This window comes from Nomia melanderi, chromosome 8 (genome assembly GCF_051020985.1).
Source record: "Nomia melanderi isolate GNS246 chromosome 8, iyNomMela1, whole genome shotgun sequence".
NCBI classification, from domain to species: domain Eukaryota; kingdom Metazoa; phylum Arthropoda; class Insecta; order Hymenoptera; family Halictidae; genus Nomia; species Nomia melanderi.
This window is the reverse complement of record NC_135006.1, coordinates 10,738,917-10,756,855: the sequence shown is the minus strand read 5'-3', so window position 1 is coordinate 10,756,855 and position 17,939 is coordinate 10,738,917. Positions and strand designations below refer to the sequence as shown.

Sequence of the window (17,939 nt, the reverse complement as noted above, 5' to 3'; positions counted from 1 at the left end):
CAACATTTTATGAGATATCTGAAGTTTTGTACAATGTTTATTATAGAAGACGTGTTTCAATTACTGGCGTGTGTAGGCCGTCTATTGTGTCGGGTCCCGATATTTCGGATTTCGGAGTCGGATCTAAAGAATAGCGAAGAAACTAAGGCTCCTGTATGGACAAGAGGCACGAACTTAGAATTACACTTAACTCTTTGCAGACGAATGTCGGCATTCTAGCGAGATGAAATTGTTGTATTTGGAAAACTAAGTCGCGAACGAATGATTGAATTAGTCAAACAAGAGATCAGCATGTAGTTTCCTTCTTTTCCTGTTAATTAAGCAATTGGTGTATTATTTAGCTTAATCTGCTGAAGGTTTTATATATTTTAAAGAATCCTCGTCCGCAAAGGGTTAAAAACTACGTCAGGAATGTCTCTGTTCTACAAGGCGTGGAGCGTGCGTCTGTCTGATTCGGAATCAGGGCTCTTAACCCTGTTAAAGAACAAGTTATTTAATTAGTCAAACAGCAGGTAATCGGCAGGTATTTCCCTTTCTTTCTATTATTTAAGCATCTGATGTATAATTTAGCCTCATCTGCTGAATATTTTGTATATTTTAAAGAATCCTCGTCCGCAAAGGGTTAATGACGTGCCCCTCGACCCGACTTCGGCTTAGGGGGCGGCATCTTTGTCACCTTCGAAAGCTGCGACGCACTTTTCCGATGATCGAAGTCGACCTGGTCCTTCGTTAAGTTACATCCAGGCCGATCACCCCGGCTCGCGCGTCTCATTTTCGTGACATTGTTACAAATTTTCTTACAAGGATAAATTCGGGCAGGCTCGGGCGGGCGCCATTACAGGCAGACTACTACGTCATCGCCCAGTTGACGGCTATACGTCATACATATGTACACAACTGCTTAAGACAACTCTCTACGCTGCGTACCCTACGCTACCGATCGTCAACTAGCCGATGACGTAGTAGTCTGTACGTTCTCGAGCTGTCCGAGTGTTGCAGCGCCAAAGGCGCCCGACCGGGCCCGCCTGACCCGGAAGTATCGGGTACCAGCGCATCTCTAACCCTTTTAGTGCCGGAAAACGGGTGCCTGTGCGATGATAACCGGACGAATTTACTAAGGGTTGGGAAAAAGCTCATAAAAACCGAACTAAAAATGATATTTACATACTTCAAAAAGCAACGTTCTCTTGCAATGAAATTGAACTATTTATAACGTTTTATAAATTTATTTTGAGATAGAGTTCTCCCGCAATGCGAATAGTAAGGCGCTGTTGGATGCGCAACAATATATCTTCACTGGCACTTGTCGCAAGTGTTGCGAACGACGATATATCGTCGTCTGGCACTAAAAGGGCTAGTTTCAGTGTTTCGTCTTTACATTCGAAATATTTTATGATTCATTCGCTTATGTGTTTCATAACAAGAGTCAGCTGATTATCGTTTCTATTAGAGCAATGTAGTAAAATTCATGATTATAAGTTTTCTACGGAAATCAGTAGATATTATAACGCTTTGCTTTTAATAATGTAAAGTCCTAAAAATAATGCGCCATTTTTCTGGTAGTATCTTAAATTTAGTCGCGTTTGCTAAGGAATAAATCTGTGATGAATGAAATCAAGCAATGCAAATTCTAAAAAGTGTTCGTATCTTATCCCGTTTCGAATGTTATCAGTGAAGAAACATGGAACATTAATAGCAGAATCTAAGACCGTACCAAACATTCATTTGTACCACTGAAACGTATTTGGTTGTTTACAATTTTTTTCATTGTCAGAAATGGAATCTTTTGGCCTACGTGTTTGGTTAGGTATATGTTATGCAGCGTACATGATGCATAAAATATTATACATCACGAATTGTTAATTATTTAACACCGTTTTTTCACGCAGAATGTCGCGAAAAATCGATCTAGAATTACATAAATGTACGATTCTACTCAAGAGCTCAAAAACTGAAAATTCTTGAGGTATAACTCGTTCCAATTGCGAGAGTCAGCCTTTATGAAAGTTACAGGCTGTGCTGGTTTCAATATATGTGGCCTAATTACTGTTCACGGTTAACGTTATTGAAACTCCAATCGTAATTAAACCCTAGTCTCTGTAAGACATTATGTGTGCAGACGGCACGCAACTCCATTAAACGTTTCGTCTTGACTGTGACGGCGATGCGATAGTATATGTTCAGTCAGATTATATAAGATTTCCGAATGGCCTTCTTCGCGTTGATTATGAGCCAAACCCTACCAAATCACATCCTCGTTTTTATTAATCTATCATAAATCATCTCATCTCGTTTATTTGGGTGTTCTTTCGAGGATTTATCACGGTTTTGTTCAGATAACGAATAAAGTTGCATTCAGTGTCAACAAATAAGGAATGAATCGATCAATAGTTCATGGAAATAATTATTTATATGAATTATCCATCAGCACTTTGTAAATATTGCGGTTGTAGGGTCAAGTTCCAAAATTCCTCTATGTACTGAGCTTTTTGCAACCACAGTCCGCAGATTAATCCGCATTCAGTTATACGGGTTAAGCCTTATTAGCAAAACATCATATTTCACTTCGTGATGCAAATGAATTCAATACCAAAGGAGAAAAAAGAAAATAGGGCAACATAATAGTAATTCTACGGTATATACTTTCTATAATGGTACGTGCACAATTCTCACTACAATTGACTGCAAAATATAAACACATTATGGCATAAAGCCCTGTTGAGAATTTATTGAATTTTAACATTTTTTACTAAGAAAACGGTTGAGTTACGACAAAGGAGAATTTAGTTTGTATACTATATATTTAGTGATAATTAATGATAATTTTTGTAAATTTTATATCATACCTACCATTTATTTTTTAAATTAGTGTAACACATTTTTTGTGTTAAAATCATCCCATTAATGATTCTCTTACTTTTGGCTGTGGGTTTATAACAGATTAACTCTAAACACATAATGTGTGCTTTAACGTATGTTACGACGAACGAATAATTGTAACAATAAATTGAACCTTGTAACGAAGTTCGAGAACCTGGAGATTCTGTAGAACAAAAAACATTGGAGACACTTGTAGACAGCATGAAACATCGAATGCGATAGGTAATTAATGCTAAGGATGGCACCACTAAATATTGCAATTAATTAATACAAAAATAATGCATGAGTATGCATTTGCAAGGTACAAAATAAACAAATAATACAAAATGCAAAATTATGCAGGTTCCTTTGCAAGGAGAAGGGTGGAACCATCAACCCCACGCCGGACAAACTAGTCTCACTAATAGCAATCTCTATTATCTAAATGAAATTTGAGTACACATATTACAAAGAACAACTTCGATAAATGAAAATGAAAACGATAATTTCTAGTACAATGTGAGACTTTAATGCTTCATAACTTTCGAACGAATACTCACTGTCGAAAGGTTTGATGTCCTGAGTGTACAGGACAAGGACCTTAACAATATAACTCAAGATGAAGGTTATACGAGGGTTATTCTTTTCATAAATAAGTACGAAAGGTACCTATTCCCAGACATATTTTTGCGAATATCTGCAAAAGTAAGGTCGAGTTGCGGTAATGTCTATAGGGAAAAATTGTTCAGAATCAAGCGCCCCATAACATATTTCAAGGTCATCCAAATCGGTGATGAATCAGTGTTGTAAATAATTACTACAAATATTTATGAAAGCAAATACATGTAAAAAGAATAATTAAATAGGCGTTTGGAATTATCCTAAGTATTCTTAAGTATATCAGTTCTGTATCGATACTATTATAAACTGTTATTATGTATATATACTATTAATAATCGAAAGATAATACAATTTATACCGACCATCTTAACTGATTCGATAGTTTCAGTGTTAATCATCGTCATAATATTACTCGTATATGTGTATTCACATATTAAACATCAAATTATTTAAAACAGAACGATCGTGAAAAGCTTTCTCATAACTATTATGAAGATTTATAAAACAATTAAACATTATATATACATATAAGAAGTAATTGGGGTCCAGGTCTGTACAGCGCGTACTCACGGCTCTGCATAGCTGTAGCCGGCGAGCGATGGCCGTGTGGCGTGAAAGTTCCATGCACGCGCTCTTCGCGGACATTTTCTTACCCTGGCCCAAGGAAAAACCGATCTCACGCTTCCCGCGGGGGGTTCATCTTCAGAAATGTCTGTAGAATCCAATGGCGCATAGCAAATTCGTGCTAGCCGACCCGCTTTTCGTAGAAATGTGACAGAAGTGCATACAAAGAACGCGCATCTACTCTTTTTTAAACTTTGATCATCATTTCCAAACATTTAATGATACGCAAAATTCAAAATTTTTATAGCTACGTGTTCGGGCAAGTCTCCTTTATTTTCTGCGACAAACTTTAACTGCCTATCGTTTTTAGTTTTCACGTAACACTTGGTACTCTGAAAAATTCGACCGTTTTTACAAAAAGCCAGTTTTTTCGTAAACTGGACGTGACCCAGCAATTTGATTTTCGGATTTATATTTAGGGTAAGGAACTCTATAAGAATCACCTAGTGATTCTTGTAAGACACAAAAAAAGTTCAAATTTATTCCACAGTGTAATTTTTGAATATTTTGTAAAAATCGATATTTCGGATAACCTTTTCCTGTTACAAATACGCCGACCTGTTTGATTTTCGAGACATTCATAAAAATCGCCAGATTCAGAATGGTAGGATTTTGGTCAGTTCTGACTTAAATGTTATTTAAGTATCACTTAAGTGTCATTATCTCAAAGAAAGAAACCTCACTAATTATGCTATCTACATGAAACTTATTTTTATAAATTTGAAGAATCAAGGTATCAATTTGGCTTAAGCAAGTAAATAATTTTTACTGAAACATTTGACAATGAAATAAATTGTCGAAGAAACCGAAATGTAAACTAACGAAATGTACACTGTCAAATATATATAACTTTACACATTCAGAAATCTTTGAAATTCGTGAAATTTATCCTTTGAGAAGTATGAAATATATTTTTATAAATATTTCGAAACCTACGGCTGTACAGAGGTAATATATATAGGGAAAGTTGTTCAGAATAACCTCGTTAGTTTTATGCTTTAAGGTCATTGAAATCGGTGAGAAGTCTCTTTTTCTAACCACTGGTTGAAAGAAATATGCACTTTGCCATGTATGTCATGAAAGGTTATTACACCACTTCACAATTTAGTAAATGTTAATTTAGTTTACAGTAAATGTGGATAAGTGGCGGAAATATTTTAAGCGCACTTTTCTCGAATTTCATTCTTTGAAACATGGTTTCGCGGATCACAAGTTTCCTTCAACCCACAGTTCCCTCGAAAATTGCTAACTCGACCAACTTAACTGTTGAGGAAAATACTAACACATCTATTTTATTATATGCGGTGCAATGGTTGGAGCTTTATTTTTCTCGGTATGACAACAATATTTATTTTTTCTATTGGTTAAAACCAAAACGAGTAATGGGAATTGCACCGTAAATATCTATTTGCTAAATAGTTGTTAATGTTTGAAATGTTATTAAAAATAAAAACACGAGGTTTGTGGAAAGCTTCGTGTAAACTGATACTCGGGAATGTTTTCAAAATTGTTAATAATATCGAATAATATTTGTTTCGAATACTTGCGACTGATTATTGTAAGAAATCACGTGCGTAGTTTGCTCCGCATAATTATAAACGGCCGCCAAGACGGCTTACGAAGGCCACCCTGTTTTTCCCTACATAAAATTACATAATTTCAATTGCATTAACCGATGCTACTGGACATTTCTTATTTATATCGGAAGTTTACAAAGTATATCAATTGTTTTAACTCTAAGTGTGCATGTTTGACCTTTTGGAGAATGTACTTTTAAATTTCGGCTTTAGAAAGTAAAAAATTTTAATACTAATAACATATTGCTGTTCAATATCGATTTGAATGAAACATGAAAGATAAACACAAAAGAACCTTTGGTAATTCAACAAATAAAGGTTATGTTTGTTCACTAACACGTTGAATGCCGCACGATTTCATGGCGGGAAATACACAAAATGGAAAAAATCAAATATTAAATCATTCGATTGAATTTCATTACTATAATTGCACGTCCATCTTGCTGAATGTCACCGCATTAGATAGCATTATTTGTAATATATAAATATTTTCGAATAATCATCGTTTAATTGAGCGAATTAAAGTAAGTCGATTTGATTGGGGGTCACCGGTGACCCCCATGGCATTCAACGTGTTAAGCTAAGAATTACATGTCAAATTTGTCATCAAATTCTGGACGATAGCCCACAGATTCCGAAAATTATCTAACTCACCGGCTAGAAAATTCTTAACAATGGCAAACCAAATACATACAGTGACGAGCGAAACTGTAAACATACACTGTTAGTTCTATAAAAAAAACTCGATAATACTACCAATTATTCAATTGACCGATAAGGTTTAGATAATCGTAATTTAAACAAAATTTAGCAGTTTATTTTTATTTATACTATTATATACAAGGTAGGCCGAGGCGAATAGAATCACGGAGCGAATCGAAATAACAGAAGACTATAATAATGAACAACATAAAACAAGTAACGCTATATTGACATAAAACTGCTTGTAATAGATCCTCTCGCTCGCTAATTCGCACGAAAAATCGCTCTCACTGCTCGCTCTAAATTCTGACGCTCCACCGATTGATTCGCCGCCGAACATCCACGCAGTTATATCTTTCACCTCCAATTGCTCTTGTTTTCTTCTCACGTGTATCTCTTTTCGCTCGCACTCTGACCCTCGCATCCGTAATTAAAACTCACGCAGTCCACGCTACGTTGTTACACCTGATTCTCGCAATCTCAAGCGCTCTTCTTTCGCGCTTCTCCAGACACTCGACTTGTCCACACGCGGTCACCCTTATTTCCCAGTGGCAAGGCGACACCGGTCACTCACAAGCGTGCTCAATCATTAACTCAATAATCCTCTTTGCGCATAATACCTTCAAGTCTAACAAAATGTTCAAATTTAACCCTTAACCCTTTTAGTGCCAGGCGACGGTACATCGTCGTTCGCTACACTTGCAAAAAGTGCCAACGACGGTATATCGTTTATTCTTCGCATTGCGAGAAAGCTTTATCTCAAAATAAATTTATAAAACGTTATAAATGATCTAATTTCATTGCAAAAGAATATAAAAGATTGTTTTGGGTTTAACTTTTTGTTATATTTATGTTGGTCGGTGCCGAGGCTTTGTATACGCTGGAGCGATAAGGTAGAAACTCGACACGCGACAGTTTCTTGGGACCGTAATCGCAATGTTTATGATAGTTATCCGAGAGCTCGTGCGCCACGCCGTGCATCATACTTCATACTACGTGATCTACAGGAAACTGTGATCAAACGATAACTATTCTTATGTGCAAATATTGTTTGCAGAAGAGAAACTTGTTCTTATGTTTTTCATCACGTTTTATATTAATGTTATTCGTGCGATTTTCAATAACTATTGAAATACAATTGGCATTACATTATCCTCCCTTTCTTCCGTAATACGCTGCATTTTGAATTTTTTAAATATCATTCTTAGTTTGGTTTTCTGAGCTTTTCCCCAAACCTTAGTAAAATCGTCAAATTCGTCCGGTTATCTTCGCATAGGCACCCGTTTCGCACTCGACGCTAAAAGGGTTAACCCTTTGCACTCGAGAGATGACTCCCAGGCGCGAGATGATTTGATACAGTGAAATTGTAAACTTTTGTATTTACCATTTAACTTTGTATACTGCATCAATACGTGAAATATTGAAAGGAAATAACTTTGTTCCCCAATTTATGTGTGATTTCTTGATAAATTCATTTTAGAGAATCTTGTCTACATCTAATTGGAAAGTATTGAATATTTCAAGTGAAAAACTTTCGAGTGCAAAGGGTTAAGTGTGAAACAGCCTCAACACATGATGGAGCCTCCACCGAACTTCATAGTTTGTTTTATATCAGCCGTTTGATGATCTGCATTGTCGGATGTTCAATACCAGGATCTCCCGTCAGATTCGAATCTATTCACTTTCGTCTCGTCAGACCGAATAAGTCTTTTTCAGTCTTCTATGGTACATTATTTGTATGTATCAGCAAATTATTTACGGAATCTAATGTATCTTATCGAAAAGAGATGGTTTGCGTTTCTTCTCCTTTGCTTTCAAATCAATTCTCTTTACAGAGCGGCGAATGATTCATTTGCTGGTCTTTATCCCAATTTCTTTAGCAGCTTTCTCCGGCGTTTTCTGACATACAGATCGAATCGAGTGCGACGTACAGTTTCACGCGCCTCTCTGAAATCATTTGCCGCTTATCATTTCTCGAGGAATTTGATGCACTGTCATACTGTTTTTTTAAATTCGAAACTATTGCACGACTTACACCTGTGCAGTTTGCAGTAGCGATAAACCTTTATTACATAAGGGAACGGTACAGTTTCTTTTCTCTTGACTAAGTTATTCACATTCGATTACTCGCCTCGGCCGACAACGTGCAACACTGTAAACATTGCTTCAAGTCCCTATTTACGTAATATATTCTGATACGTTTAATCTCTTGCCCTATGATTTCATTCTCAATTATAATCGACACGACTACTTTGTCTTTACTAATTTATTGAAAAGGAGAGAAAAATTATAGGGATATTCTATGTCTTTGTTTGATCGAAAGTACAATAGTTGATAACAGAAGAAGTATATTTCATTTGAATTCGAAAGAATTCAATTATACTCGTGTTTGTTATATTCTATTTGAAATCTTCATCGCGAGTCTGACACGATATTGCGAGGCAAGGGGTTAATAACATAAATGAAACTAAGCTGGTAAATTTTTAGCCATCTTGTAATTACGATTATCTTATCCGTATCAATTAATTGAACAATCGATAGTATTATCGGGTTTCTTACAGAACTAACAGTCTGCGTTTACAATTTTGCTCGTCACTGTAGGTTCACCGAATGGAGCTGTTTACGTGTCCCTGATCAATGGAAATGCGATTTATTGTTTCAGAAATACCTGTTCCACGGTTTACTTCGGCGACATAGGGGCGGCCTCTGGCGTGGGCGAGGTATCTGCGGTCCCGGCGGGGGGTGGCGATGGTCTCAGCCTGACTCCAACCCCCGCCACCAACGAAACAGCCACCACCACCCCGAACACGACCTGCGCTACCACCGTTACCATCACCACTACCAGCACGATCGCACCAGCCACTGGGAACGATAACAGCAACCAGGGGGTCGTAACGGGGGCAGAACCGCCCCAGCCTATGGAGACACCCCCGACCATGGTACCCGACCAGGCACCCGCCTCCGGCCATCATCATTACCATCACCGTCACCATCATCATCATCATCATCACAACCACCATCATCGTCATAATCAACAGCGTAGCGCCTCCACGACACCGAGCCATGGTCCGGCCAATACGGACACTTCCGATGAGTTCGCGCCGATTCCAAGGAAGCGGAAGCTCTCTTGCCAGTAAGATACAATTATTATTTCATTGTTCTTTCTACGTTTACTGTTATTGATTATAGTAGAGAACGTTGGTGGAAACGAATGAAAACAAAAACGTTTTGGACCGCGAAGGTTTAACCCTTAGCACTCCAGACGGTTTTGTAATCTATCAGCAGCTGCAACTAATTTTTATAGTATTCCTAGTGAAAATTAGAAATGCTATAACATTTCTTCGATCTTTTATTTTCCTTCTTAGTAGAAAATTTGGATCTGCGGGAAATCTTTTCGTTTCTTTAAGATTCATTGAAATATTTAATATCATAACTGGTGCAATATTGGAGCCTACAGAGTTCAAAGGGTTAACACGTTGAATGCCGCACGATTTTAACCGTTTGAGTGCTGAGGAGCGCTACAGCGCTCTTCTGGTGTTGTGCCAAAATTGCGCAGAGCGCGGAGGCGCTTCTGTTTATCAGTATCAATTATAATTTTCTTACTATGTTTTTCAAGAAATAAGTCAAAGTATGAATGAAACGCGTTTCGACAAAAACGCGTTTCAAGTGTCGCACGAAAGAAACACAATTATTTTCGGTTCGTGTATACCAACGGTACAATTATTGCTGACCGTGCAATAAATGTTTGCTTTCGGTGCCAAAGTCCACCTGCGTGTGTTGAAGCTCTCCCTACTCTTTTATTATAATCATTATTCTTTGAGTATTATTTAAATATGTCTTCATACTATAGTATTTCACTTAACCACGCATTGCAGACACATAAGAGACTCAAGAGGTGCACTAAAATTTTGGTTTTTCAAAACTCGTAAAGCAGAACCACCTTTTAAAACCTTTTCCAACTTTATAGTTCAGTAGAAAAATGATTTCATTACTGTCGGATTGGAAACTTCGCTAAAACTGTTTACTACACGCTGCTGCAATGTAGAATTTCATAGCCTTTATTTCAATATACAGTGCAAGTATTTTATGAATTTAGGTGTGGTGTATAATATCATTTAAATAACAATCTCGGTTTTGCATGATGGCCTATATACACATATTCGATCGCTTTAATTTTTATATAGTTCGGATTCTATGCCACGTGTAACTTCATGAATATTGGTCTCCAGTCACTCGACCGTGTATAGGTCGTTTGTATTAACATTCGATTTAACGTAACCCCAAGGAAAGCATGGTACAGTCGGCGATATCATATTGAAATTTATTTACAATTTAACGAATTGTGACTTCGATAGGTGGATGATATTGATCGTTAACTCTTAGGAATGTGCGAATTGAAAGTATATTCTTCTAATAAATTCAAATAATATTTACTTGTTACTGATCTATATATCGCCTGGTGAGAATTTATTAAAGATTATCGATGATGATTGTAATAGAATCTATGAACACGTGGTTAAGAGTATAGAACGTGAAAGTCGTTGAAAAATCTAAAGAAGTTTAAAGCATAAAACGACATTTCTTTTTATTTCAGATCTCATTCCTCAGTTACCTCAATTATCTCATTTTCAAAATTGTTTTTCTATTCGTCAAAACGGTTATACGTAACCAATCAAAATTATAAACAGAACACATAACGAGAATCTCGACTTGTCCCTGTGCTATTCCGCAGACTATCTCCGGAGAAACGTTCAGAAGGTATTTACCTATTCAATAAATATTTTATCTCGATTTTCTTGACTTGCAAATCGTAGAAGGAAAACAGTTTTATTGTACGTTTTCCTATTCTTCGCCCCATAAAGTAACTTTACATCGATCCATTAGCCTATTACCAAGCCAATCAAAACTGTTCGAAAGAATGATATATAATCATACATCTTTTTTTTTGAGTAAATTGTTGCGAACGAACCTGATGCGAAATCGGGGATTGGCAAGGATCGTTAGTAGACCTCGTAACGCTATAATTATGAGTAGTTGATACGATCTGAGCGGTAAGATTGTATCGTGTGCGAACGTTCCATTGCTAGATTAGGATACTGGACGATAATTGACGGTTTTTAGAGAATCGCAACGTTTATCGAATAACTTAGTTATATTCTGAATAACTGTGGCTCTGCAAGAATGTTCAGTATCTCGGATGAATTTGAAAGGATTATACAAAATTGTTACCTAGGTTCCTCGGTGTTGACGTACTGGCAATGCAGGCTCTGAGAGTGATGGAAACGACTGCCAACTAGAACTTTACCGGGCTCGTGACGTTTATGAGATTACTTCGATTCGAAAAGGAATTTCAGCCTGATTTTACTGGAATTGAGTTTTATGAAACCCGATCGACGCGAATACACGGCTGACTTCCATGTTTATGGATGTAACGATGTAACGTCGCGGGTAACTATCCGATTTCTGATCGACGAGAGTAGAAATTCATGTGTTTATATACTCCAAAAAAGAAGTAGGAAAGACTATACGGAGTGTTGGTACGGTTACGTTGCGTCATATTCCAACTGCTTTATTTTAAAGTGAAATCCAAAGCATAGCTCAGATTATTTACATGAAGAGATTATCTGTAGGACGTTTCTTGCCAGATACTGAAGAAAGTCGCATGGAAAATATTGTCACGTAACATGATTGATAATTTTCATCGCGAGTCCGACACGGTATCACAGAGCCAGGGTTGAACTTCGAAAACAAGGTTAACCAATATATAAAGATTTATGGGGTTCAGTTATGAGGCACTGTTAGCAATTCCAATTGTCTTGAGATTCTCAGCGATTTCAGTTCAACATTTCACGATTTATCTCGCATGCTCTTTGACACGGTACAAATGAGATGTTCCATCATGATCTGGGAATACCAATAGCAAAAGAAGAAATTCTAAATTTCAACAGTCACTATGTCTTGCGCCTACTTAATCATCAGAATCTTTTGTTGATCAAATAAAATATGATAAGCTTAACCGTTCAAAGCTTCTGCGTATAATAGATTAAAGAGATTCGTTTGACGTACTCAACAGATTGTTTAATGAATAATATGTTACACAGTAATACACTCACACAGAAATTCATTGTAAATAACGTCCTTTGTAAATTACATACCAAGCCACAGCATCACGTTAAACTTTGCCAGCCCCTTAAAAGAAGTTACAGCAAAGATTAATCTCAATTTGGGTCGAAGAAGACCCTAAGGACTGATCAAGGTTAGTGTAACTTACTTATAATTATCTATGAGTATCGATTGTAAATAGAATACCTTAATAAAAAAAAAAAGAAGAAAACGATTTTCCTATTCTATTGTACTTTGTACCACCAGTTCCACAACAGTTTTATAGGTACACTCTCGAGGATTATCCAGGATCTGTGTCTACCACTTCAGTACTTACTGAATTTTACATTTAATTAATTTTAAAATCAGTTTCACAGTTTCATGTTAGCGTGAGAAAGAATTATCGGTAAATATTCACATTACTTGACACAGCTTTGATGACCGTGAGCTTGAAATAAGTTTCCAGCAGCATGACTTTAAGTGAGTTCTTCCTATAGATGTAACCGTCGCATCGTTTAACTCTAGTTTCCCAGATATTCGCGGAAATGTATCCGAAAAAGAGTCATGGTAATTATTCAGAAAGAGAACAACTACCGTAGAATGATGCGGACCGAAGTTGTCGGTATAAGCGCTTATTCGAATTTAATGTATAACAATTTATCTCTCTTAACATTTACTCTTAACATGTTGACTGCCACGAGAATTTCGAGCGTTTTTTTATGGTAAGATTAATTCCTTTATAATAGAAGAAAATAGTACTATCTTTCTCGTATCTCATACATCCAAAAAAATTCGGTTCGTTCGATACATTACCGAGAAAATTCATAATTAAGTTTACGTGAAAAATAGTGTCACCCAAGTTTCGGTGACGTGGCAGTCGAAGTGTTAAAAATTCAATACGTGGGAACAGTTTTTCCTTGATCTACCGTGTTCCGAAGGAAGTCGGTTCGGCAAGACGTGTGGGCGGAAGTCGTAGAGCAGTCGGTCTATTACACATTAACCTGGTACCCATGTAGAGAACACGTCGGGAACGAAACCTCTCAAATGTATTCAAGACTGACATTTCCATCCACAAACATCTTTCCGCTGCCACCATTACCACCTCCGCCCCTCACGTTCGCCGTTTCGTCGATGTTTCCTTGGTATTTCGTCGCCGTTCTCGCGCCGTTCCCGCGGCGTTTCCCGTTAAGCGACCGCAACTCCAAGTAATTACCGATCAAGGTGTCGGTTACCCGCTCAAAGGGTTAACTTAATCATTATCCGAGTACCGAAGATTTGCGCTCCCCCGGGATACCGGGCCTCTCGAAATTGCGTTCCGTAATTGACGGAAACCGGTTCTGTTTGCCTTCTTGCTTAGAGTCTACAGGGTGGTCCACGGGACGGTCAAATGTATTAGAACGCTTACTAGATTTGAAAATTCAACATCGCAGACTTCACTCTATAATCTTGTCTTGTTTCCTGTGTACCACTAATTTATACGTGACGCTGGTTACTGATACATATTAAGGCGCCTGTTATTAAATGTTTCACCTGTAATTTAATCAGTTCGATCTGGAACAAATTAATTTTCTAGAAACCACCCTACGATTAAACAGAAAATAAAGTTCTAAAAAAGTCTTCTAAATCGGACATTTCTCACGTACAGTGAATATAAGAAAACGCAGTAATTTCTGAATGGAAATACAGAACGATACACGAGTAATATAATATGTCAACTAGTAATGACAGTTATAAATAATAAAAGACATAATTTAAGACATAGTAATTTTAAAACTACGTTGAAAATATGAATAGTATTTATATTTCTTTAAAGTGCTATAAGTTCAATTTTAAGTGGTTGTCGCGTACCTCTGTGTACAGTTACTGACTCGACTTACTGAGTAGAGTATACAGTCGTCTCTTTACCCGAAGAATTCATTCCACGTGCATTATTTTTACGCGAATGAAAATCGCATAAATAGGCTCTGTCGGTGCAAACGAAATAAAACATTGAAAAGCAAAGCTGGTGTAAGTTTAAGAAATATATATTTGTTGCACGCAGCTTAACAAAAAAGAATGATGACATTTCAGAAAACGAAAGTAAATTTTATTCGACGTCACTAAAATCATTTTCAGAATCAGTTTTCTGGAAAATGTAGCGTTATCTAAAACCAGAGGTGTAAACATAGGTTATATCAGTTACACGAATAAACACGAATTATTTACCTTGTGTAATACGAAGTGTCTGATTTTGCAAAAAAGAGGAAGCTCTGTTTCATGTTCTAAAAGACGTTCATTCATTGATAATATACTCTATTCGATTCGTTACGCTTCTGCAGGCGTGTTTTTAACGAATACATCGTTATTCGTCAAATAGACACCGCTCTAAACTACTGTTTCGTACGTAAATACAATATTAACGGAAAATTGGTGCGTTCGTTTATTTACAAAGAACAAAATGAGAAAATTGCTTATTGATTCGAGAAAGCGTTCAGTCGTCTGCAGGTGATGAAAAAACTTTTCGATAGATTCCGTTCTTGCTTTCCTTATCTAACACGTTCCGTGCCACGGAAATTTCGGTCATATTTTGCTTATGAACTGTATTGATTTTTTAAATAAAATATTAAGTTATATTCAAGTTCTTTTTTAATTTTATATATTTTGATATCGTTTCTTGGTGTTTTCGGTGCTTTGTAACTATACAGCTATTCTTGACCATGTGTCCCTTAAAAATATTTTGTTACGAAAATTAACGTGTACCACATGTGATACACGAGGCACTGAACGTGTTAAAGTACTAATACTACTTCAGTGTCCACTTACAATTAGTAACTTAAAAAGAGACTAAAGTATTTATTACTTTCTCGATGATGTTTTTATGATATCATAAATTCTTATTCTATTTCTTTAATATTTGAATTTGCACGGAAATAATCGTTTCTATGGTCACATTGATAATTTTGATTGGACACTTTCCAGCAAGGGAAGTAGACGTGGTTTGTAAAACTTCCAGGCGTAACAAAGGCTCGAAGAAGCAGTACACAAGCGAAACTTAGCGAAATTCTGCATCAAAAGGTGTGCGTCGCACCCTCGAAAGGGTTGTACGTCGCCGAAGAAATTGTTTCAATCGTACACACGCTTGGTTTCTCCGAGTTCCGATGTTTTGGAGCGCGAATGTGGGTCTTCCCCAATTATTCTACAATTCTACATTATTCCGTTCGCGGCGACTGTATAGATTCACGTTGATATGAATCAATATTATTTTAATTGTCTCCCCTTGAAGTAAGAAACTGATCGAAGCGATCAATTTCCAATTTCCCCTACGCCAAGGCAGCGATATAGTCAAACTCATTGTCCCAATTTATTTTTTGTTTCAGTGACGGTAGTGATTTATTAGACGACGCGGGAGACGATGCCAAATCCGTTCGCACAAACGACGATAGTAAAAAGTGAGTAAAACGGTATTTATCCTATTACATTTGTAAGAATACGTACAACAAAGAAATTTAAGTTTGTAATGACTATGGTAATTCAATTCAAAACGGATGAATCGTTGTAACAGTAAATAACGCATGGAGAAATTTATTCTATATAATTGAATGACTTCACCAATCAATTTCAAGCAAGACTCATAAGGGAACGTATCTAACTGGAACACATCGACTGTGACAAAATTTGTGTGCACTCCTCTTCGAAAGGATAGCCCAGGTGTGCTATCTTTAAATTTCTCAATGTCGCATGCAAAATTTTACATCTATGACGAGTAACTTCAAAATATTATGACCTAAAGATATGCGGTTCATAGAAAATAAGTCACAATATCGTAGAGGTTTGTATACAATAAAGAAAAAGTATTCCGTACCAAGGTCAAAATGATAGCACAGTCTGTTAATATGTTTAAAAATTCTTCAGTATTCCGTGATCATTCACGAATGAACATTACAATTACTATATTATACAGATTTAAAACTATGGGACGTGGAAAAAGGTTGAACGAGTCCAAAAAAACAAATTCTTACATTAAAAAGACAGCTGACAGTAGCAAAGATATATAAGATAAGAAAAAGAAGTCGTAATGTAATACGTAATTTCTTAAAGAATGTTGAAAATTATGACAAAAAGAACCGTCGATCATTCACGTTATCTGATCGTGATAAACGAGCAATTTTGCCGTACCTTCCAATTCACAGTGAACGACCAAGCAAATAGTAGGAAAATCCGGTGTTAGTGCCAGTATGTCGGGTGTTCGACGATTTCTACTATCGTCTAAACATATTAAAAAGCTAAAGTTGAAAAAAATACCTGCGATAATAACGAAACATAAAGGTGACCGTCTACAATTTGCAAAAGAAAGAGTGCATTGGAAACAAACATGGAGAAAAATATTATTTTCACGAGAAAAAAAAATTAAATCTGAATGATCCCAATGGATTGCAGTACTGTTTCCATGACACACGAAAAGAGATGATGTCAACAATGTCAACAATGCGACGACAAATGGAAGGAGGCAGCGTAATGGTTTGAGCCAGCATTGGTTATTTCGGCAATTATAATATTTTGAATGGGATATCTTAAATCAAAATTATATCCAAATCTGTATAAATCCATACCAAATCATTTAATAGATGTACTAGAAAATAAAGGGAGACGTACTCATTATTAATAAAGAACATATGTTTAATAAGTTACTATTACTATGTAAAATATATGTTGATTATTGATGAAATGTCTTAAGAATCGATTACTTGTGTCAGATTTTCAAATACAACGCTTCATATCAATAATAAAGATGCACGAGACATCTCGTCCATAGCATCGTTTCTTCGACATCGTTGGATCGAGATATCTTGTCCATTGTAGCGAAAGAATTAATCACGGCGCCACAGGAAATACATGGTACATCGCGTTAAGTTTTTATTGAGCCCCGAAATAATGGCTGCTACCTCGCGTAAAAGCCAGGGACTGTTTTATACTCATTAGAACAGCAAGGATGATTAAGTGATATCGATCTAGAATGGACTGTATATCGTGTAGATTTTGACGCTCAAGATGCAAATCGACGCTGAGTTTGAGATGTTCAAATATTGATCGCGCGAGAGATGGTCAAGGATAAAGGTGAAGGTGTTTTCGCCGTTTTCCGAGAGTATTTCCGGGAATAGTCAATTTTTCTATTGGTTGTCTGAAAAAGAGATTTCCCGATTGGTGTGGAAATTGGGGCAATTGTGACCGTATTCGCGGAGGGAGATCCTCGTGTACACAGAAAGATGCTCGTACGACGGTCGAAAGTCCTTGGCATGTGTTAAATGACCGTAGCTTATTCTCCCGAAAGTTATAAACGAAAAGTCGCAATACAAAATAAGGGGCCTAGAAAAATCACCCGCAATTAATCGGCAATATAGTATACACATGATTGCTAGCATATTTTATCTCCAGGCAATACATTTAATTTACATAATTTATACAAATGTTTTGATC

At 36.6% G+C, this 17,939-nt stretch overlaps 1 protein-coding gene and 1 long non-coding RNA gene across 9 annotated transcripts in view; one reads left to right on the top strand and one right to left on the bottom strand.

Annotated features, from left to right (window-relative positions):
* cyc (basic helix-loop-helix ARNT-like protein cyc) overlaps positions 1 to 17,939 on the top strand; it is a 145,932-nt gene that overhangs the window by 56,660 nt on the left and 71,333 nt on the right. For all 5 annotated transcript variants that reach the window (XM_031978015.2, XM_031978013.2, XM_031978011.2 and 2 more), the window contains 2 exons: positions 9,046 to 9,516; positions 15,842 to 15,913. In XM_031978015.2, the coding sequence (XP_031833875.2) occupies positions 9,302 to 9,516; positions 15,842 to 15,913 (287 nt within the window). In that variant the 5' untranslated portion in view covers positions 9,046 to 9,301. The remainder of the gene's footprint in view (positions 1 to 9,045; positions 9,517 to 15,841; positions 15,914 to 17,939) is intronic.
* LOC116427550 (uncharacterized) overlaps positions 1 to 17,939 on the bottom strand; it is a 39,921-nt gene that overhangs the window by 7,175 nt on the left and 14,807 nt on the right. The gene's annotated exons all lie outside the window — the stretch shown is intronic.